At 41.0% G+C, this 23,655-nt stretch overlaps 1 protein-coding gene across 1 annotated transcript in view; it reads left to right on the top strand.

Annotated features, from left to right (window-relative positions):
- LOC117251449 (glypican-6-like) overlaps positions 1–23,655 on the top strand; it is a 154,178-nt gene that overhangs the window by 43,457 nt on the left and 87,066 nt on the right. Inside the window, exon 3 of the mRNA XM_033617740.2 lies at positions 14,043–14,434. Coding sequence (XP_033473631.1) covers positions 14,043–14,434 — 392 coding nt within the window. The remainder of the gene's footprint in view (positions 1–14,042; positions 14,435–23,655) is intronic.

Genomic DNA, 23,655 nt, shown 5'->3' with positions numbered 1-23,655 from the left:
AGCACTTAGACGCATGACTCCAGGCACCTCTGTTCCTCTTGGGGTTTGCTGCCATTCTCCATAATTTCATCAGCGTCAAAGCAGATGCCATATGCAGGTTTCAGCTCTGTAGCCCTCTGCTGTCTGGAGACTTTGTGTCTGCTGAGGGTCTCGGCTGACCAACTGCTCTGGAAATCTGAGATATTGATTGCTGGATTTGAATTCCACCCTTATCTTTATTTATCATTAGTTGAATCTGAATGTTTAAAACTTTGTGGTTTTGAGCAGGAGACAGTCAGAAACCAAAAAAGCATTTTAAGCATCATTTGTAAGTAAGATTATGCTTTTTTCTGACTCCTCAAGCAGTATTTTCTTTTCTTAAAGCAGTGTTACCAAAATAATTGTGTTGGCCTTGTTACTGAGTCTGAACACGTAGTTAAATATCCAAACAATACAGAGCTGTTAGATCATTTAGATGCTCTTTACCATCTATTTAGCACCTGGCTCTGGAGTCCCACCTACACGGAGTCAGTGTATGTGTGTATTCTCTTCTCTTTATGCAGAGCTTGTGATGAGTGTTACTGTAGCTGACAGTAGCTGGCCAGCCCACGCATACCTGACACCACAGCCTACGTGTCACAGTGAGAGGGCACAGTCTCGACTATGCCAAGACCAACCGAGCACAAATACAGAAATATCCACAACAACCCGTGTTGTACAGCACAGCTGTGTGAATCTAAGAGAGAAATAACATCGTCTGAAAAATCAGTGGCAGAGACACAGCCACAATTACTGCAGTTTATTAACGCATTTTGACTGTTTGCTGATTTATGTCTCAATAATCACGTCTGAATATTCTCATTGTTTTCACTGATTCTATTCCTAAGACCCCAGGAAACACCTGCTCAGAGAAATTAGATAAATGGCTGGCACAGAGCATTCTTCTCCACTTGCTCGTTAAACACTAAGTCAGGGGTCTTAATTGCTAATCAATTGTTGGCCCTCATCTGACCATGAACAGCATGATACTGGAAAGCCAAACAGAATATTAATGTGGTCCACCCTCCACAATTGATCTTCTCTGGAGTTACAGACCCACGCTGTAATCGCTTGTCAAAAAAAAAAAAAAAAAAAAAATCCTTTCAGTTTATAAAGACAATAGGTGTATTTGGTAACCGGCACAAACTGGCATCAGTTCTGTTGTTACACACTAAAAATATTTGAGTCAAAACTGACACTAATGCAATGTCTGCTTACCTCTGAGTAGAAAACCACAGAAGACAATGGCTTGTCTTGACCTCCTGTGATGGTTTTGTAGGATTATTTACCCAAAGAAATATGTATATGAAGTGTTATAATCCGCTTGAATGTCATATGCACCTTAATTTGTGACAATCTATAGGTAAAACACTAAGACATAAATAAAAAACTATACTGAGTAAAGTTCACTCAGTATTACGTTGGTGTCATAGGCTCAATCCAAATGTCCGGAGTGCACCGCACTTGCAGACTCTACGAGTTCTGGGAGTGTGGGAGGGCTTAAGGTTATCCAAATTCACGATTCATCCAGGCCGCAAGGGGCCTCCAGTGGACTTTCTGCAGACTTCCAGAGAGTCCGCTTGGGGTGCAGACATCAGCAGACTTCACTGATTTAATAATCCACAATAAATTGCAATACTGACGTGACCTGGTACTTTTTTCAATAGCTGACGAAAAAACTAAGCCTATGTCAAAGTAAAATAATTACTGTAGCCTATTAAGACAATATGTGAATCGTGTAGGCCAGAAATAATAATCAACATCATGATGCAGAAGTATGTAGGAATATAGACTTTACAGGGGAATCAAAATGCATCGTGGATTATTGCAGCCTACCCTATAGGTAGTGCAGTGTAATGCCAAATATATAGGTGAGAAAAGTGACAGAAAAACAACAAAAGAAGATCTTCTGATGTAACTAAAAGGACTACCCAATTTTCTTAGTCATAGCCCAGTCCTTTTTTATAACCATCTCTGTATATGAACGTCTGCAGTCTATATGTTATACAGAAATGTACTCTGTTCACCCACAAAACAACCCTATACTTGGGATTTATATCTTGTTAATTACAGGGACAGATGAGCAGACAGAATGACAGCAGTTACAATGATAGTAATCGTTGCTCCATGGCAACGAGTAAAACAGTCTCCAGGGCTGTCCATCAGCTGCTTGCGGTCTCTGCCCTTGCAGACATTATGTACGTCTGAAGTCTGCGAGGGCTCAGTCCGCAAGTCCAGAAGGTGGACATTTTGGATTCAGGCATATTGACTGAAGGCACATGGGAGAACTTTGCCTTTATTTCAAGCGAAACCATGTAACCATTTAACCAAGAAACCTTTTTCTGACAGATAGCTCTTTAGGCAAACTTCTCTCAATAGCTGACTGACTCTAGGTCAGTTTTAATGTGTGGAAGGTGGCAACTATGTGTACGATACGATACGATACGATACACTACGGTGCAATGTGATACGATACGATACGATACGATACGATATACTTTATTGTCCCCGGGGAAGGGAAATTTGTCTTTGACTTAAATGCTATATGGATTTCGATACCTAAACTTGTAGCTATAGGGCTGGACCCAAGTATTTGAGTGCTGTTCACCAGGGTTCATTTTTGGTTTTCAAAATTTGGGATTCAGATATATATAGTTTTTAGAGTCATTGACATGCCGTTAAAGAAATTATGAATAAATATCAGTGTTTCTCTTACAATTATTTATTTCTTGCGGGGGGCATTTGGTGACTCAACCTGCACACACACACACACACACACACACACACACACACACACACACAGTGACAGGGCTAACTGTTAGCATCACGCAGCAAATGTAAAACCGTTATTAACAGGTTAAATGACATAGTCAAGCTGTTTTGGTGTTAGTGTCAGTTTATTGGGACTCACTGATACCCCAGAGACTTTTAGACAGTATTGGAAGCATCTGTGATACTGTTATCGGTATTGGAACAACTCTTATCTTTTCTCTCCTCCCTCAGCAGCCATTGTCGATGTGCCCTTGAGCAAAGCACTTAACCCTAAATTACTCCTCAAAGCTGCCAACAATAGAAGGCCGCAATGTGCTGGCCAGCTACCAGGTGTGGATGTGTTTGACTAGATAAATGTAAAGCTGGGCAGAGCTGAAAGGGCATGCTTGCTCAGCAAAAGCCTTCTTTAGTTAGGAAGTCCTGTTGGGCTATCCATTTGAAGACTTGAAGAGTATTCAAGTAGAAACGCCACAGTGCCTTTGTGCACTACAGGGTTTTCGGTTATCCTTCTCTGTGGGATTTCTGATGGACAAGCTGCAAGGTTAATGGAAACACAGAGGATTTCACTTTGATTTTAGGACAGTATGCCAAATCCCTGTGAACGTTTAAGAATCAGCACTCTACCACAAGATCTGTTTTCTTCCTCATGTTAAAGAGTTGGATATGGTAACTTTCAAATACAAAGAAGTAGAATCTTATTACATTAGATTGCATCAGATTAAACCTTTTTTTTTGGCTTGACTCACCAGCTGTGATTTTACATTGAATGGCTATGCTTTTTAACTGCCACTCTGTGACTCACAATAGGCAGGCTACAAGAATTAACGCGCAAAAATGACAACATAAAAGGTCAGCCCGTCACGTTCTGTGCAGGAGCACAATACTCGGAGCAGCTCTTTATAGACGCCCGTCTCCTGTCAGACCAATCAATGATCCACTTGTGATTGACGTGGAATTAGAAGTGCTCCTTTTGGCAGTAAAATTGCCGGTTTCATGTAGAGGCATGAGAGCTCAAGTAGGTTGCAAGCCAAGCCGTGTGGTGTCGTAATGCAGTTTCAGTAATCACAAAGTGAGAGATGAGCTTCCTCTCTGATTGGCTGTGGTCCTGTAGGAGAAGACACTGAGCGTCTCTGCTGGAGATAACAGGCTGTTTATTCTGCTGCATGAGGGCCAAACAACTCATTTTTTGCAGTTTACTCAGGGTTGCTTCACATATAAATTACTGATACTTTTGACAGTGTGTTGCTTGCAGGAATGTGTTTTACATAGACGATATCTAATAAATGATCTGAAAATCTTCTTGTACCGAATTCATTAACTTTCTCTGAGTGCATCCGGCTCTTTGGTATCTTTCATTAGAGTATGGCCATGAAAAACAATGCTGCACTCAAAGTTGTATCTTGTAAAATAGTCACCACATATAAATTTCATTGCACAGGAGCTACCAACGATAGTACTTACAACAGTAGAGCATTTTTTGCTATGCAACATTTTAGCATTATTTAGTCCCTCAAGGAATTTTTCATTTTATATTCACAAAAATTAATGCAAATTCAACCAGTTTCCTGCATTTTTGAGCAGTTCCATAATATTTCTGCACAAAAAAAAGTGCTCAAATTGGAAGGATGCTTACGAATGCATTTAATAATCTTATTCAGAACCAATTTGACAAGCCCAGAGGCCTGTACTACAGAGCAGGGCTTGGGGTTAGCAAAGTTACTTCAGGATTCACCCTCAGTTTTCAGCACCACAAAGCTCACTTTTTACCACATGCCAACTTATGCTGGACAGCTAACCTGCTCTGGAGTGGGTTAACTTAAGAGGATGGGATCACAATTTGTCAACACCCCGACCACTGACCAGTCAGATCACTGAAAAAATAATTAACAGACTGACATAGACAAAAGTCCTGTGTGACTGGTAAAAAGAGTCCAGGCTTTCTATTTCCACTCATCGTTAATTTGACACATGAAATTATACCAAGTACAGCTCTAGTGAAATGTGATCCCATCAGCTCCTTTAACACTTGCACTATAATTTAGTCAATTTTACATCTTCTTACATTGTTTGCTGCTGCTTTATAATTGCCCATGTTTCCAAATGGTTCTGGTGTCTGGATGTGGAATGATTTAACTGTCCAGATATTCCGAACCCAGCAAGACAGTTGCGTGGCTGCTCCTCATACGCAGGCAGCACCACTCTGCAGCCGCAGCAGGACAGGCACGGCACCTCACATTCCCACTGACACACCAGTCCTTATATAATATCGTTGGACACTGATGCAGCACTGAGGTCATCCTGTACAATGGCTAGCAGGATACCAGTTCAGCTGTGCCCATCATCTCCATCTATCCTTAATGCTTACTGGTGTTTACATTTGAGAACTTCAGCCTAGCTAGCATAAGTCGACAGGCAGAGATTTTACAGACTGATGAGTTGATTTTCGCTGCATTTTAATTGTGCCAGATTTCTTTTATTCCCGAAGTGATAGTTGACAGTCTGGCTGCTTTAACACTCTGATTCTATCTCAGCAATTCAGAATGACTCCAAACACCTCTGTGATGAACTGGAAAAAAGAAAGACAAAAAAAAAGATTGTCTTTCTTAGAAAAATAATGCACACACTATTAATTGGATCCTGTAATTATAAATGCAACATTTCGTTCAGATTTTCTTCATTAGTCATTAACTTCTTTTCTGTCATCTTCTGCTGTAAGATTGTAGACTGTCGTTAACATCTCACTCTGAAGAATATGTCTTTTTGCTGTCCCTAAACCAGAACATTCCTGCAGGTAATTACTAAAACCGTCTCATCTCATATCATGTGAAGTAGGATACTTCATTCATGGGTTTGATGATGTTGCTTGTAATTAATGCTGTGATCCATTTACATTGCTACGAGCGGTGAGACTCAAGATGAGGTTGTAACTTCTTGTTGGCGATATGCGTCCCTGTTTGCGTTTGTACCATTTACGACCCAAGCGTAAACAGAGGCGAATGCCTCCAAGAAAGCAGTTGTCACCATTGCAGTAGCGGAGCCTTTATTATTAGCGACACTACTAGCTACTTTCACCAACACCAACAAATAAACAACACAAACAAGACATTCCACGCACAACAACACATCGTAAAACATTCCCATAAGGCATTATAATGTGTACGAGTAATTAAAATGAAGACTCAAATTTGCTAAACAGTAAAAATAATAGTAAAGAGCACAGCCACTTATGGTAAATATAGGGCGCAGCCATCTTTGCTTTCGTCAGTCTTTCGAAACTCGTAGTCCTCTGAGTTCGTACGAGACCACTACTGGTAGCACCGACTCAAAGAGGCGTGTCATGTCGTGTTGCTGTGTAATTTTTCCTTTCCTACGTCTTACTAGGGGTAAGATCTATATGGAACGCACCATAAGAGTTCCTATTTGTGTACTGATGCTCACTCTCCATGTAAACGTACCCCCACAGGTTCATTTTCTAATGTACCTGCAAGATTTGGAAACATATATTTGCAAGATATGCATGTGTATATTTTTTAGAGTGCAAATTAACAATAAGGACTAAAGCATTTATTCTTAAGAAAGTACTTATCTAATGTAAACATTTGGGTTATGTTTATGATTGTCAGTAGGTAGTTTTTACTTCTTTATTCCTTTATCTCTGTGTATAATATTGTTGATTGCTACACTGACTGATGTCTGTTATTTACGCTTTTCCACTGCACGTGGGTAATGTGACTAATTGCAAACTCAAAACCACTCCTACATAAAATGGCTTTTCTTTGTTAAAAACAGTTTGACTGATGAAGGTCTAATCAAGGAAACATTGCAGCATTAAAATTATTATTTTTGCGAATTAGACAATTGTTTCTACAAGTTGTGTTCTGCTCGTAATTAGCAACTGTTCCTCTTTCACATGAATGCGCTCCTGGCTAGATAGGAAAACCCAGAATTGACTATGCTAGTTGATAACCAGCTTCATGATACTGGTTACCCAAAAGGCCAATGGGTTAGTGAAGCCAGATAACTGGGTATGTTGAACTTGGTTCATAGCGCAGACCTATGATCAAATATCCTGGACCTCAACAGCCAACAATATTACAAAAATATTTTTATCCATAGGACCTTATTTCTTCCAAAGTTGCCTTTTCAGACCATTTACAACAAAATGAATGAAAAGTGTCTCGAATAACATCACATTTTTGTCAAGAAAGCCTCTGCAACTGTATTCATTTCTGCCTGAAGTTATCACAAAAGTTGGGACTGATTACGGATGGTTTTACTGAGAGCTCCGCTTTGATAAATGAAGGTGAACAAATTATCTGCTATGTTCCTGAGATTTTGCAGTAATTACATGGCCTCATTGTATCAATTCTTAGATTGCACTTGGAGTCTGAGGCCCTGTTTATACCCTTTAGCTACTTGTGTCCAAATACTGTACATATGGATTTTGTCTGAGACAGGTTAACACACATTTTGAGATATCCATCCCATGTCCTCAAAAAGCATCTTGCCAGTTGTAATTGCTCAAAGATGTGAAGCTGAAAATTTCCTGATGTTTAAAAAAAGGGCTATTAACCTGCAGACTGTGACATGGATACCCATTTTAGGTGTTGATTGCAGCCTGATAAATGCTTGTGATGACTTTGTTTGTGCACAACTATATATGGATTTCTGCCAGCACTGAATGTCCAATGTGGTCCAGTGAAAATGTGATCCAGGAAGCCACTGCCACAGTTTCCTCACCAGACTGTGTTTTATTATCAAAGATTGTAATTACTCAACTGAAGAAAAGTGAATTGTGGTGGAAAACAAACCCCTTTTTATCCTCCTAAGTTATGGCTGGTCACAGTTCAGGAGGCTTTGCAGTAATTAATTCTGCAGGCCACTTCCCACAAGGGTCCTCACAGTAGATGTCATCCCATCCACAGCTTCCCCCGTCAGTTATATGCTCCACAGTGCCTCCAAATGCTGGTTTTCTTATAAAAAGTCTGACTCACTGGATGTAGACTGTGGGGATAAGACTGCCATTGGGCACTGATTTCAGCCGGCATTCTCCCTTCCTTGTGCTATGTGCATGTTACCATTTCCAAATCTCCATCACTATTTGAAACTGCAGCAACAACTTCCGAGCTAACAACCTACACACTGAAAATGGCACGTTTTGATGAAGATTTGGATCATGCAATAAGACATGTCAGCTTCATTCTTTTGGTGAATTGTTGTAAAAAATCCACAGATTAAACGTAATGTGAATGCACCTCGGAAAGCCCAGGCTCCCATGCTCCCAGTGTTGATTTATTTTCTGACATGACCAGTCCGAGTTGATTGGCCACATCTTTAAACTCTGGCACCATTGACAGTGACTTCACTAATATACCGGTCCCTTCCACTTCAAATGAGCTTTTGTGATATTGCGGTAATAATGCTCTTGTAGAGCCACATATACAGTCAGCAAAGTGTCTGGGGTTTTAATGGGTCCAGTGGGTTTCCTCAGAGCTGAAGGCTTCACCTCTAGGTCAGATTATCAAATTATCTTTGTCTTTTTTATCACTAAAAGTTGATTCACACAGTGACATGTGACTGTTAATGTTTTTGTGGCCAAAACAAGTTCACCCTCGACATTATTTTGCAAGAGACCACTATAGCCCTGTTTCCACCTAACACTTTCAGTATGGTACCTTTGGAACCAAAAGTAACCCTTCAGATATGGTGCCCAGACCCAAGCATTTCCACCGCTAACAGTACTCATAATGTGGGCAGGGTTGTTGTCACTCACTGCTCCGTCCAGCACTCACTGTATTTCCTCCTTACCGTTGACACAGATGGAAGTTTGCACCTTGTTTATCATCGACAGAACATGGTTGCACGCCGACATTTTCAGAACAAAATAAAACAGGTTGCAGTGAGAGTCTCTCTCCATGGGTTATTTAAGAATAGTGGGTTAGTGCATTTAGTCCTTCTAACGCAACTGGGTTTAGTGTTGCCAGAGCCCAAAGGAGCGACGCTCCGAGATGCTTTTTTTTTTTCCTCTGAGTGATGATTAAAATATACGCAGACAGTTAATATATATGAACATTTGAAGATCCACTATATGTCATATAAGAACTAAAGTGATGGTCAAAGTTGTCACAGTGAAATTTAAGGTGTGTTGATGGATTCACGTTGTCAACTCATGCATTGAGTAACATTACAAGTTAATGTTCCACCTTAAAAGTCGCTGGCAGCCAGCCCGGTGAATTAAGTTGTTTTTTCTCCGACTCCAGCTGCTGCAAGAGGCAGCAAAACATCCTTTAATTTTATAGTTACAGTAATAAAACCCTCCACGGTATGAACAGTGGTTACATGAGCCTCAAAACCAGCCACAACTCAGCCCTGAGCAGAGTGACCGTCCGCTATTGACCAATCAACAGACTGCAGTGTTCACAGCTCCACCTTTTAGTACCAGATCTGTGTGCTAGGTACCCCAACAGAGGGGGGACCAAACATGGGGACGCATGGAACAGTTCCATTGGTACCATCCACAACTTTTCACAGTGGAGACAGAAAAAAAGCGTACCGAAATGAACTGAACTGAATCATACTGCTTGGTGGAAGCGGGGCTTAGAATTGGTTTAAAGAAGCAAAAACAAACCAAGGCATTTTTTCCCCTATAGCAGAAAGATAATCAGTGATTTCAGACCTCTCTCTGACACAGAGTGGTGCAGATAGGTCTGGCTATGCAAGGCTCTGTTCCAAATGAAAAGAACGCAGATTGCCTTTTTTCCATATGGCTCGGGGATTTAAAATAGGAACGCTCTTGTTTCAAGATTGCTGAAATTGAGACTACTACTGACATCTCTGACATCTAGGAGAGCATCCATCAGTAGGTTTCTGCGAGAGCAAGCATCTATGAAAGCACAGGAACACAGGCTTTCTCTTTATCACAGAGAGAATGGCTCTGTGTAACCTCTGCGCAGCTCTGTGCACACAGTGAGGAATTGGAGCCAAACTGAGCTTTATCAGTGAAATGTAATGAACTCTCTGCAAGTTGAGGGTATTAGAATCAGCCCTGTCCAGCATTTCAGCATCATTATCCTCTGTTTGCAGCTCCTACAGCCATTTATTTGAACAGACCTCTTAATTACTAAGATGTGTTAGGATTTATGTAAGCTTTCCCGATAATTTTAGTCTCTGACACTTCGCTAAATTTGTTATTGTAAAATACGATCCCTCTCATGAATTTTCCATAATTAGATTAAGATGTCTGTTTTTAACTAAATATATTAGTCACTGAATTATACTGAGCTCATCCATTATGTAATTACTCATCGTAATCACTCCAAAACAGAGCTTAGAATCATATCAAATATACTGTCCACATTAACAATAAATTCTGCCGTAATTACATTCGTTATATTCAATTAATATTTCAGTAGACACGTTGGGCAAAGAACCTGACTGCATTAAGATGTTTTTTTTTCCCCTAAAATGCACATTTTTTAAAAGTGAAATTAGTTTTGAAGCTGTCATTAATCAGCGTGCATATCGCTCAGCACCACTGACTATTTTCATTACCAACAACGAGTCTCTGAAGCACAAATCATGCTTGGAAGCTTTGCATATTTAAAGAACTGCTCACTGTAGTCTTTCATTTACTTTAGTCTCAAGAATTACTTTGACCAACATCACAAGCTCTGCATACTGCATGTGCCACGGAAAGAAAAAGTCATATCCTCTTAAGATAGCAGGAAAAAATGTGTGAGAGTGAAGCTAATTCAATCAGATCCCCAGAGGACGTCTTACAGCTAAGTCTCACTGATACCTGGTAAGATGTGGTAATTAACAATATTTAATTGTGATAAGAATAGAGAGGCTTTAATATGCATGTTGCATGTGCTAAATCGAATGTGGAGCAGATTTATGCGGGATTAGAGTCGAGCATTTCTTGTGTAGCAAGTGTGACCTTTACCCTCCAAGCTGACATCAAGTGAGTTATAGAAGCTGCTGGTTGCAGCTAAAAATATATTTGTCTCAATCAGGTGATAACACTATGAAAGAAGACCCTGTGTGTTCTACTGCCATGCAGATGACGCATTTATTTTATATTTTACTTTTCGTTTGTATGCAGCACAAGCAGGTCTTGATCCGCATGTGTTTTGTTGTGGTATCGTGCAGACTCATGCCATTTTGTTTCTCACCAGCTGCAATCATAATTTCACCTTTATTGCCTGGCCCTGATGGCTACTTCAAATCCATTACAGTTTTGTCAGAGCCACTGAAGTGACTGTGATGTGAATGGCTCAAAGGGGCAGAATGGATCTCGTGGTGGTAATGTTGTCGCGTGACCCAGCTACCATGGATTTCTTTTAAGATGCAAATTCAGACCATGCTGATTGTGATATATACAGGGGTGGCAGTCACTGTAAAATGCAGAGAAAAATCACTGGGGTTCATGGTAAGAGCTGGCACGCTGCTACAGGGACAACCCACGCAGCTCATTATTTTTAATTACCCCCACCTTTTTAGTGTTTTACTGCTGGCTTTGTTCACGCCGTCACTGCTCTTTATATTAGTCCATACGGCAGTGAAATTAGAGACCAAGAAACTGCCCTAATTAATATTTTTATTTTAACAATAGATCAGTGGTCTATGTGTAATGTCAAAGGTGTTGCTTGAGTGACCAACCCACAGAGAATTATTGCCTGAACTCTGCAAGGTCTCGTAGGGACTGTCAGCTTGTTGTTTTGATTTTGTGGCCTGTAACTTTTACTGTTTTTTTTTTTGCTCTCATCAGCCTTGTTTCAGATGCAGCAGGTAGCTGATAATCCCACTGTGCATTACCTGCATGACACTAAACAGCAGACAGACATAGTTAGCGACTCGCTGTTGGACATAGAGCAGCATTTAACACTGTGTTTATGTCAGACGTTGGCAGAGAACGGAAAACAGAACAGAAATTCAATTCATTTCAGTTGAATTCAATTCAGTTTTATTGCTGGCTAGTTTTAATGCTGGAACATTCCTCAGAGATTTTGGTCCCTATTGACAAGATAGCATCACACAGTCGCTGCAGATGTGTCGGCTGCACATCCATGATGTGAATCTCCTGTTCCACCACATCCCAAAGGTGCTCTATTGGATTGAGATCTGGTGCCTGTGGAGGCCATTGGAGTACAGTGAACTCATTGTCATGTTCAAGAAACCAGTTTGAGATGATTTGAGCTTTGTGACATGGTGCGTTATCCTGCTGGAAGTAGCCATCAGAAGATGGGTACACTGTGGTCATAAAGGGATGGACACGGTCAGCAACAATACTCAGGTACGCTGTGGTGTTTAAACCATGCTCAGTTGGTACTAAGGGGCCCAAAGTGTGCCAAGAAAATATCCCCCACACCATTACACCACCACCAGCCTGAACCGTTGATACAAGGCAGAATGGATCCATGCTTTCATGTTGTTTATGACCCTACCATCTGAATGTTGCAGCAGAAATCCAGACTCATCAGACCAGGCAATGTTTTTCAATCTTCTATTGTCCAGTTTTGGTGAGCCTTTGTGAATTGTAGCCTCAGTTTCCTGTTGTTAGCTGACAGGAGTGGCACCTGGTGTGGTCTTCTGCTGCTGTAGCCCATCTGCTTCAAGGTTTCACGTGTTGTTGGTTCAGAGATGGTCTTCTGCAGACCTTGGTTGTAACCAGTGGTTATTTGAGTTACTGTTGCCTTTCTACCATCTTGAACCAGTCTGGCCATTCTCCTCTGACCTCTGGCATCAACAAGGCATTTTCACCCAGAGAACTGCTGCTCACTGGATATTTTCTTTTTTGCGACCATCCTCTGTGAACCCTAGAGATGGTTGTGTGTGAAAATCCCAGTAGATCAGCAGTTTCTGACAGATCAGCCCGTCTGGCACCAACAACCATGCTACATTCAAAGTCACTTAAATCACCTTTTTTCCCCATTCTGTACTCTGTTTGAACTTTGGTTGTCTTGACCATGTCTACATGCCTAAATGCACTGAGCTGCTGCTACGTGATTGGCTGATAAACTATTTGCGTATGTGACAGTAATAATCATAGTATACTGTGACAGTATAATAATAATAGTAGAGGTATGACTAATAATAAAAAGCTCCTAAGGAAAGGAGAATGAATATTGGATTTAAACTTGTATGGTGTCCAGAAACACTAAAGAAATGCTAATGTGTCTTGTAGATGTGTAAATAGGCGACTGTTTGCCAGCATGTTCGCCATATCAACTTTATGAGGTGATAATGTGTCAATATTGTATTTATAGCTTTCCGCTGTCTACACATGGCCAAAAAAATCAATTAATTCTGCTTTAAAGCTTCACATAGGAAATACTGCCCTATAAAAGACGATAACTAAGCAATATAAAAGACTTTCTGTAACCTCCAGCACAATTTATGGGTGTGGAGTCTCCTCTGCCTAGTCTTGAACTATTTCACTTTGCAGTTAAATGTGCAGGGTTTTGAAACCTATTTAAATTTTAATCTTGGTCCTTGAAAGTGAGGACTATCATTATGGATAGCAGATGGTCAGAAATATTATCATCTCTTCCCAATTTGTGGTGAGTCATAGAGGTCATGAGGCAAACAACAAGTGATGCCTAAAACGGAGAACGGCTGCAAACCCCGGAGACAAACTGTATTTTGGAATCACAATAATATTGAAGGATCATTTCTTGCAAATCATCTGACAGCCCTTGTGCTTCCAGCATAAGGAGCAATACTCTGAATCAGTGTATAGGAAATCATTCAGCAATATATCCTCTCAATCAAGGTACAGGAATGTATTTTAGGTTTACGGGGTGATATATGGACAATATAGGCCTCATGCACTGTAAACACAGAGCTTATTGCTTTCCAGAAATATATATGAGGAAGGATCCCATCGCAATGTCAAAAGTGGTTTACTGAAGATAAAAATCAACAAAGCTGTGAAGTCTCTTCAAAATCAAATCAAGATCAGAAGCCCTAATTGATTTGCTATTTTGTTTTTTGTTTTTTGGTTGCAGCCGTATCTGCCGTCGGCATCGCAATCAAGCAGACTTCCCTTTTAAGCGGCGTTCTATCTTGCAATCAGACGCAGTTAATGTAATTTTGCAGCATTTCTATTTTAATCACAAACTAAGGGTCCCTGTGCATCTTTATCAAAGCCTATCTATGCATGCCATGTACGTTATAATTTACACTAACACGGTCACACATGAAGGAAAATCACACAATCAGTAACACTTTTTCTTTTCCTCCTAACCCAGAATTCTTCCTGGAGCTGCTGGAGAACACGGAGAGGTCCCTGAATGAGATGTTTGTGAGGACTTATGGCAAGCCTTACATGCAGAACTCAGAGGTCTTTGAGAACCTGTTTTCAGAGCTGAAGCGCTATTACACGGGAGGGAATGTTAACCTGGAGGAAATGCTTAATGACTTTTGGTCGCGGCTGCTGGAGCGTATGTTCACGCTGCTTAACTCCCAGTACGTCATCACTGAGGACTATCTGGAGTGTATCAGTAAGTACACCGACCAGCTCAAGCCCTTTGGAGACGTGCCCAGGAAGCTCAAGGCTCAGGTTACCCGGGCATTCATCGCTGCACGAACATTTGTCCAAGGGCTCTCTGTTGGCCGGGAGGTGGCTCAGAGAGTGTCTAAGGTAACAGTGCTTACTACTTTACTACTTTAACTGGGTTATAAAACACCTTATCACTTGCTTATGTCTTTTTTAAACTTTAAAGGGTCATTTGGTAACCTATAAAAATCTATACTTTTTGTCACATTTGCTGAAACTGTCACTACATCCTAACAGTTGTAGATGAGACACATAATCTGTGAGAAAAATAAGTTCCCCTGACGTCTCCTTGTGCTGCTAATGGCGTTTGCAAGAATCCACCGAGCCAGAACAAAAACAACCAATCAGGCCCAGGAGGAGTCTCCAAGGCAGTGTCAGTCACTGCTCATGCACATGCTGCTCAGCCCTCCTCCCCCACACATGCTCCCACTCAGTCACGCTCAGTATCTTCAGCGCATGGCTTTAGGAGGAGCGTTGCAAACACGATGGCTGAGAAACAACCACCAGCAATGAAAAACCTGCCCATCCCTCCTTTGGCAACAACAGTGTGCATGGCAATGACAAGACATGAGGAAAGGTTTGCTCTCACTTTCACAGGTCTTCCTCTGTTGACTTGTCTTTGCCATGTATGCTGTTGTTGGCAGCACAGGGCGTGCACAAGAAGTGACTGACACTGTGTTAGACACTCCTATTGGCTCTGATTGGTTGTTTTCATCCAGCCATGGTGGATTCTTGCAAATGCCATCAGGAGCACTATGAGGAGCCAGAGGAACCAGATTTTTTTTTTTAAGTATTATCTGAAAAGAGGGCTACTGTGGTATAGCAGTTCCCAAAATTCAGGGTTCAGTTAGATGCGACAACATGGTGTCACGGTATGGTACGTCTCTAATGCAGCCGAAAAGTAGAAATGTCAGAGAAATTTCTGTGATTTTTAAAATTTTTTTTTTTTTTTTTTAATTTTGTTTTTTTTTATGCTGTTATTTTAATTGATTTATTTATTAAAACTAACATCATAAAGTATGACCCTTTTTTGACTTTGACAATGGTGGAGCTATACCTTCTAGGGTGTCTCCTCAGCAGCATATAAAACAAAAACAGCTCCTTATATCTTACTACATAATGACGAAAACTCTGTCTGTGGGTGTGTGTGCGTCTGTTCCATGTTTTTCTCCTCACTGACGTGGTCAATTCATGTGAAATTTGGCACAGTGGTAGAGGGTCATGGGAGGATGCGAATGAAGCAACATTACATCAATTGGCCAAAGGGGGGCGCTATAGCAACCGATTGAAATTGCAAACTTTGAATGGGCATATCTCATGCCCCGTATGTCGTAGAGACATGAAACTTTGCACAGAGATGCCTCTCCTCATGAGGAACAAATTTGCCTCAAGAACTCATAACTTCCGGTTATATAGATTTTTCCGCCATTTTGAATTTTTTGAAAAACACTTAAAATCGATCTCTTCCTAGGAAGTTTGACCGATCTGCATGAGACTCGGTGAACATAATCTAGGGACCAATATCTAAAGTTCCCTCTTGGCGAAAGTTGGAAAACTTACTAAAACTGAGCTTCTGTAAGGCAATGAATATTGCGGAGGGCGTGGCTCATCACATAAAGGTGTACAACATCTCAAGGGTTTCACCGATCACCACGCAACTTTGTAGGCATATGACCACACATAATCTGAGGGGACCCCTCCATTATTGACCCCATCAAACAAAATGGGGGTGCTAGAGAGCTAATTTCTTATCTAGGCCTAACCGCCATATTGATTTTTACTAAACTTGGTAGATATGTAGAACAGGACGCCTCAAGGTGACTGGAGAAATTTGACTCTAATTGGCAACTGGGTGGCGCTATAACAACAGAAAAATGCTTAAAAATGGCTAAAATGCGACCGATCGCTGTGGCTCCCCCTGTGGCCAAGTGTTTGTTGTTTTTTTCTAATTTTTGGTATGACTAAGTCATGGTATGGTATGCTGTACATAATCACGGAAACTGTCAGTGTGTCATTCTGTCAGTCAGTCATTCTGTCTGCCACATGTTTTTCTACTCACTGACGTGGTCAATCTATGTGAAACTGCACATAGGCATTGAGGATTGGCATAGGCAGAAGGTGACAAAGCTACCAATGGGTATGGACTAGTACAAACAAGAAATAATTCTGTTTCTGAAATGCAGGAGAAATGTCCTTGTTTTCTGAATTTTAAAATGTATTAAATCAATTTGTCTTTTCTTTTTTTGTCTGTACAAAGCAGTTATTGCAGTCTGGCTGAAATGGGCTCGTAATGGAATATTGTAACCGGGCTCAAATATATTAAACATGTTCGTTAAGTCTATGTTTTCCACTACAGAGCAGAGTCCTGCACGGGTCCAGTTTTCAAGATCCGCCCCGACCTGACCCGGCGACGTACAAACCCGCACCCGAACCACAAACCCGCGCATCAGGCCAATTAGTACTGCCATCCGGTCCGACCCGTTGAAACACGACCCGCAGCCCAACCCGTAACCTGGATTTAAAGTAACCATTTTGGGTCATATTGGCTGAATATTGAACAGCATATCGCCACAGTTAAGGTGCCACTAAGTAAACAACGACCTGAATGAAGCAGCTCTCACAATAAAAACCTGGCTTCAGCTCCATCATCAACTCTCTGTGTTCTTCTCCCATACGAGTGTAAAAGCACTTGTTTGTTACGTTTAATGCTTTTAAACTTTTAATCTATGTGAAGGAAATTTACATGTGTAATAATAGACTTACTTTCTGTCCAGAGCGACGTTCAGCAGTTACAAGCCGTCACGTGTTTTTAGAATCCATCGAGGAGAGAAGTAATCCATCAGGGAAACACTTCAGAAACATTATAAAGTGATAGTTGTACGTTTTATCCACTTATTTCTCAAATACCTAAATAATTATTTACTGTTTTGGAAGCGGCGCTTGTTAGACGGTGGCAGCCATGTTGATTCTGTCGTCCAATCACAAATTGTGTTATTAGATGGTGAAACGCGTGTAAACAGCTGAACCAATGACCGTTGCAAAATAGCGGAGGCGATCTACAGAGAGTAAATAATGACCAAGATAGTTATCTGTAGTTTACCAAACTAATGACTGATGTGTTTATCTAAAACCCGCGATCCGACCCGCCTGTTATTTTTTCGACCCAGATCCGAACCCGGGAAAAAAAGTTTTTTTAAAAAACCACCCGCAAATCAGCTGTTTTTGCCCGACCCAGTGCAGGACTCTGCTACAGAGTTGGGTCTCATACCTGCAGCTATAAATGTACTGATGACTGCAATGATTTTTTTTTGCCCTGTCTGAATCAGTTTAAATGCTGTGGGTATAACAGTAGCATGTAGCATTTGTGTTGCTCCTTGTTTTTGTCTCGTTCCACCTATTGGCACACTGGAGTGACGTCGTCATAAATGAGTGGGCATGTTCGAAGTGTTCCCACTGACATCACCTAATGTTATGTAGCAGATGTGACATACCGTTGTCTTTTATTCACCACTCTCGCAAAACCAAAGTATTTGCAAATGCCAGACCTGTACTGGAGGATCTTCTGTTTCTGGTGTGGTAATGGCGTTACCAACCATTATGCAACAAGCAGACAGCACGTTGCCTGTTCAGTCATGTGGGCTGCCTTGTTGGCAAGAGTGGCACTGAGACCATTACATTAAACACAGTTTAAGCTGTATATTTTGTTTACCAGGTATAAAAGTATTGTTTTGAGTATTGTTTGGTTTGTAATGCATACCATACCAAAGCCTAGTACTGACTGGTTCAATACAAATACATGTATAGTTGCACCTCTAGTCTGTATATAGGAACACTTTCTGCAAAAATGACAAAAAGTTATTTTTTCTAAAAGTTACAAAGCTTTAAACAAACCCATATTTATGTGATTGCACTTGCTGATTCTGTTGGAAAACACTCAGCATTTGACCTCAGCTGAGGTCAATGAGCTAAGACTTGCTGTGTATCCTACACAGATTTTCACAAGGTCTTGTTTGGTGTTTCTGCAACACACATTTCCCCACGGTCCTCCACTGTGAACAAGTTCCTCCCAGATACTTTTCTGACTAATGTGAGCTCTCTTGGCGCATGTCTTCATGAAGTTTGGGGCTCGGGGCGGCTTGTTCAGGTGTTGTTTAGAAAGCAGTGTTGAAGGGTATGTGGATTGCTCAGGAGAAATGCCCAGACAATGAAAAGGCAGAGAAAAGAAATTTGTGCCATCACTGTTTATTGCTCTTCTTCCTAATATTTGTTCACCCAGTATACAGAAGCCATTAATCATGCTGTAGCCTTAGTATTCTGTTTGATGCGATGTAATCTCAATGCAGCTTCTGCAGTATATCATACTGCTCTGGGAGTGTGTGTAGTTTTGATCATGTACAAAGTAAGATTAAAGGGAAAGCAAGAGGCTAAGGCTTGGATTTAGTCACACTCAACAACAACAGGGCTGTTTCTACACGCCTGCTTATGAGCCGAGAGAAGCCCTGATAAGCACTACGCTGCAAATCCCCAGCCACCCTGGTTTCTTTTCACTACTGTATTGATATCAGTAAGATTGGATTAGCAACACTATTATACATATTTATAGACCTGCTGTACAGTATATAAACAGAAGGCAATGAAAATATAGTAACCCCCAATCATTGGAGACTGAGAGGAAGACACTGAGGAGAAAACACTGCAGATCTCCAAGAAACCCAACATTCCTTTTCTTGTAGCCCGACCATGGTGCACTCAGTGAACTTTCAACATGTGCTCTTCACTGAGTGTATCAGTTCCCTCCTCACCAGTAGTAGCGGCGAGGCTCATTTAGAAGCAGCCACAGAGGATGTGTTGTTAGTATGCGTTGACTAGGTTACACTCTGCGTTTCTCACAAGCCAGCATGTCCCAGCTTCACCTCTTGACATTTCAGTGGGACCTGAGATCAAGGTCATGTGTCTGGGACTGCAGCCTTTGATCCCCAGGGTATAAACTCATCATGAGGGATTGGGTGTAAGCATAATGGAATAAGACACCCTGCTAGAGGTGTCTGTTGCACAGCGCCTCCAAGATGTGACATCCATGCTTATTGCTACTCGGATATATATTGAATTAAAGTAGATGATGTAGTACTTTATTGCTTTTCACAGCTTAAGAGACAAAACAGAAAACCCGGCGGAGCTTTGAGGGAGTAGAGTCTCGTGTCTGGAGTCCGCGTCTCACAAACACAGCCTGTACTTATCCCAGATCATTACCCAAACAGTACATCTGCTTCTGTTTATCTGAAGTGATTAAAATCTTATAATCATCTCTCTGCTTATTGATACTCAGAATACTTTAACAAACAACTTTGTTTTCTGAATGCGTTCGCTGAAGTAAGATGGAGATGGTAATGAATCTGACAGAAGTAAAGGTATAAACAATGTGGCGACATTGTCCTGTCTTTTTATTATAGTCACGGTGACTGTTAATGGGCTGCATCGACTTTGTGAAATGAAAATATGTGGCAGTATTTTACAGTATGTTGCCAGTGAACCATTGCCACATTAGGGATCTTTCATTATATCAGCCACTTACTTGCATTTTTTGCTTTCATACAATACAATGAAAATAATTAGTTGATTTGTGCGTTCACTTCTATTGTTATTAGTGTTGGTTATTACTATTTGGAAGCATTTGTGTAGCGCTATTAGAGTATGGGAGGAGAACATTTATTTCTATTAATAAAATATCATAGACATCTCACATTTTAAAATACCACTGTATCGCTAAAAGCTTAATGTGATGATTCATGATGAATGAAAAGGAATTATTTTTTCAAAAGACTGACAGGGTTTAAAGTGATAGAGTTTCTCTAGAGCGTTTTAACACAATAAAAGAATTAAGAGCTACTTGCACAACTACAAGGGTTGGGCTAGTGTGAACAAACTGGTTTGATACTAAGCCAAACACCAGAATGGACCAGTATATCAAATTTTACCAGGTGTCCCACTTGACTCAGCAGCTGCCCCTGGGTGGGACATGACACTGTCATGTTAACTATCAGTAGCTATCAGCTGTGCACTCGCGGTAAGACTGAAGACATAACCACTTAAAAATCAAATGAGCCTACTTGCTATCTTCCTGGGTGTTTGTAACGTTACTTTTTCAAACAGAAAACTTGTGTTTATTAGGGCTGTAGTCAACCAAACATAATCTTGGTCGACTAAAGTCGCACATAATCTTCAACTAATTGATTAGTCGTGGGGAAAAAAAAAATCTGCACGTTATTTTTACTTCTGCGGTGGTGTAGTCTCGCCACCAGACAATCAGAGATCTCCGCTTTCTGATAGTCTGGGGACACTCCTTTCTAAAGTGTGTTTAACACACCGGCGAAAACGGCTGGCAACAAAGCAACGCCTCTTGCATTTTTGAAAAGGACACGCCTTCTCGGAAATGTGCGCTCCCCCTTTTTTCGTCCACAAGGAAACAAACACACGGAGAGCTTGAAAATGGATGCTGAGAGATTAAACTCCGTTTTATCAAACGTGTGCTCATCCGTGAAGAAAATATTTTTTTTCCAGCGGATGTCTTAGTTACAACATTATTGAGCTAACTGGAGTAGTTTCATGTCGTATCCGACAACGGGAGGCTTTTAACAGATGACGTCCAGATGTTAGCTTTGCTGCTAGTGTTAGCTGTCCCTGTCAGCTGCAGCCACTGATGCTTTCTAGACATCGTGATTTCCCAAAACTGAATAAATACCACACATAGCAACACAAAACTGCTTTGCTAGCTCAATCATGTTGTAACTAAGATATCCGCTGGAAAAGATATTTTTTTCACGGACCATTTAACGAGTTATTACCTATTACAGACACCGCTAAAGGCTAACAGGTCTAACAGCTAATGGTTAGCCCAGCTAAACGTGCACACAGAAATAGTAATGTTTGTTCAATCATTGTGTTTATAGACTTTACAAACATCGGATTAGTCCATACGGTGATACAGTGATGTGAAAAATGTGATACATAGGCTATATATATAGCTAAAAGCTCTGCTGGTTTTCTACCCGGACTATAGAGGGAATCGCCTTGTTGTTTACAAGGCGATTGCCTCTATAGTCCGGCCGGACGGATGAGTCATGGCTTTGTAAAAGATTATGTTTGTTTCTTTTAGTTGGCGAGAATGTGTCGCCGCAAACGCGACAAACATCCACTAACTTTGACGGCGTTTTCTGCGAGCACGGCTGAGCCATTTTGTACCGCTACACGTGTTTCTAGTGGGACTCTGTTTACAAGCACAAGAGTTCAGCGAGCCACCGAAGGACCGCCCTGCAGATTTACTATTGGTTCTGCAACGTAGGGAGTTTTTTTAAACTCTGAAATTGTATCCGCCCATCTAAACACAAAATCAGGGAGAAAGTCATCAGTCTTTAGTTAAGCAAAGCATCTAAAGACTGACTTGTGAGTCTAGCGGTGGTGTATCTGTGTCACTCTGCAGTTACACCTCCAAAACACTAGTCGGCGGTGGAGGACTGTGTTAGGTGCTGTAAAGTTTAGTTCAAATCAAACTTTATTTACATAGTTGATTCAAAACACACATTAAACATGGCTTAATAGAGACAGTTTCAAACACAAGTACGCAAACTGGCTTCTCTATAAATCGCAGAACTGACAGACAAACACTTGTCTTTATCTGTACACATTTCCCCCACCAATACAACATGCTAACGTTATCAGCACAAGTCTATGGCATTTTACATTGTATAAATTAGCCTAGCGTCTAGTGATCTTTTCCTCTTCTCATATGAAGCCAGGGACAACAGCAACATTAACAAAGGTAACGGTACATAACTTGGCTCCATTACAACTCACAACATTCACCGACAAAACAACTGTCTTACGTTTTCCAAGCAAATACAACATGCTAATGTTATTAGCGCCAGCCTATGGCATTTTGCATTGTATACATTAGCCTGGCGTCGAGCGGAGATTTCCTCTGCTCATACGAAGCCAGGATAAATCACACACAAGACTTAAAATGCTATTTTAGTGGAGGCTTTATTGTCTTCACAATTTATTGTTTCTTATCTGTGAAAGACAAGTTAAGTAGCCAGCTGATGCCTTATTTAGTTTTTACAGTGAAATACGAAGATACTGTGTAGATCAGGGTGTTGAACTCATTTTAGTTTACAGATCTTTCCCTTTCTTTGTTTAAAGAATTACATTTCCATCACCACACCAAACCAAAGTGAAAGAAAATAACTGTACTCTGGTTGGGGTGGAAAAACCTCTGAAGCAGCATTTTATATAATAAAAAGCTACACAATGTTTAACTTGCTCCTGAAACCTGGCACCTCTTACCCTTCACAAGTGCATCACTATTAAGTGTGCAGAGTCATCCAGTCGGCCAGATTGGACCCTTTGGTGGGCCGGTTCTGGCCCCCGGGCCGTATGTTTGGCACCCCTGGTGTAGCCTAGATAATTCCTCATTTCAACTTAATGAATCAGCCATTATTTGTCATTATTACAGTACATTGAAAGTGATCCAGGATGGCCAGTAGCTCAGTGGGTAGAGTGGGCTCCCCATGTAAAGGCAGCATCCCTGCCGCACTTCCAGCTCACTTCCAGCTTGTGGCCTTTTGCTGCATGTCGTCCCCTCTCCCTTCACACTTCAGAAACAGTCCTGTCATTGAAGGCAAAAAGCCCCAAAAAAATCGTGGAAAAAAAACAACAAAAAGAAACATGTCATCTGGCGATAGTTTAGGTCAAAACAGCGCTTGCAGCCGGTTAGGACATCATCTGCTTCAAATCCAAAATGTGTTCATAGTTTCTTGAGAGACTAACTCAACTCATCACCTCTAAAAAACACATAAACGTTCCAGTAAACAAATATAGCATGGCCGCTCTCCCACCTCTACTAAAATTTGATCTCCTTCATGTTGCAGACATCGGCCTGAGCTAAGCAGTAAATTGCACGCGGCCTGTCAGACACCAGTGGCTCCGTTAGTCCATTTATAAACATGATATCATGTTAATCACGTTGTCATATTGCTTATTGCTAATGCAATGTGAGTAGCATTTAGCACTGTGATGCCGTCAGCACAGGTTGATGATGTAGTATACTTTTTGATTTGCCAGAACATGTTATAACATCAAATGCTGGATCAGCCGGTTTACGTAAAATCAAACTGATGTAAGCTTACACATCGGACCTGGACAGGGAAATCCAGAAATCGAACCAGCTGTAACTGCTACTACTGTTACCAGAACTACTACTACAACTACTACTGATAATAATAATCATAACAGTAGTAGTAATAATGATA

The sequence above is a fragment of the Epinephelus lanceolatus genome, chromosome 14, assembly GCF_041903045.1.
Source record: "Epinephelus lanceolatus isolate andai-2023 chromosome 14, ASM4190304v1, whole genome shotgun sequence".
NCBI lineage: Eukaryota > Metazoa > Chordata > Actinopteri > Perciformes > Serranidae > Epinephelus > Epinephelus lanceolatus.
This window is presented reverse-complemented; position numbering and strand designations above follow the sequence as displayed.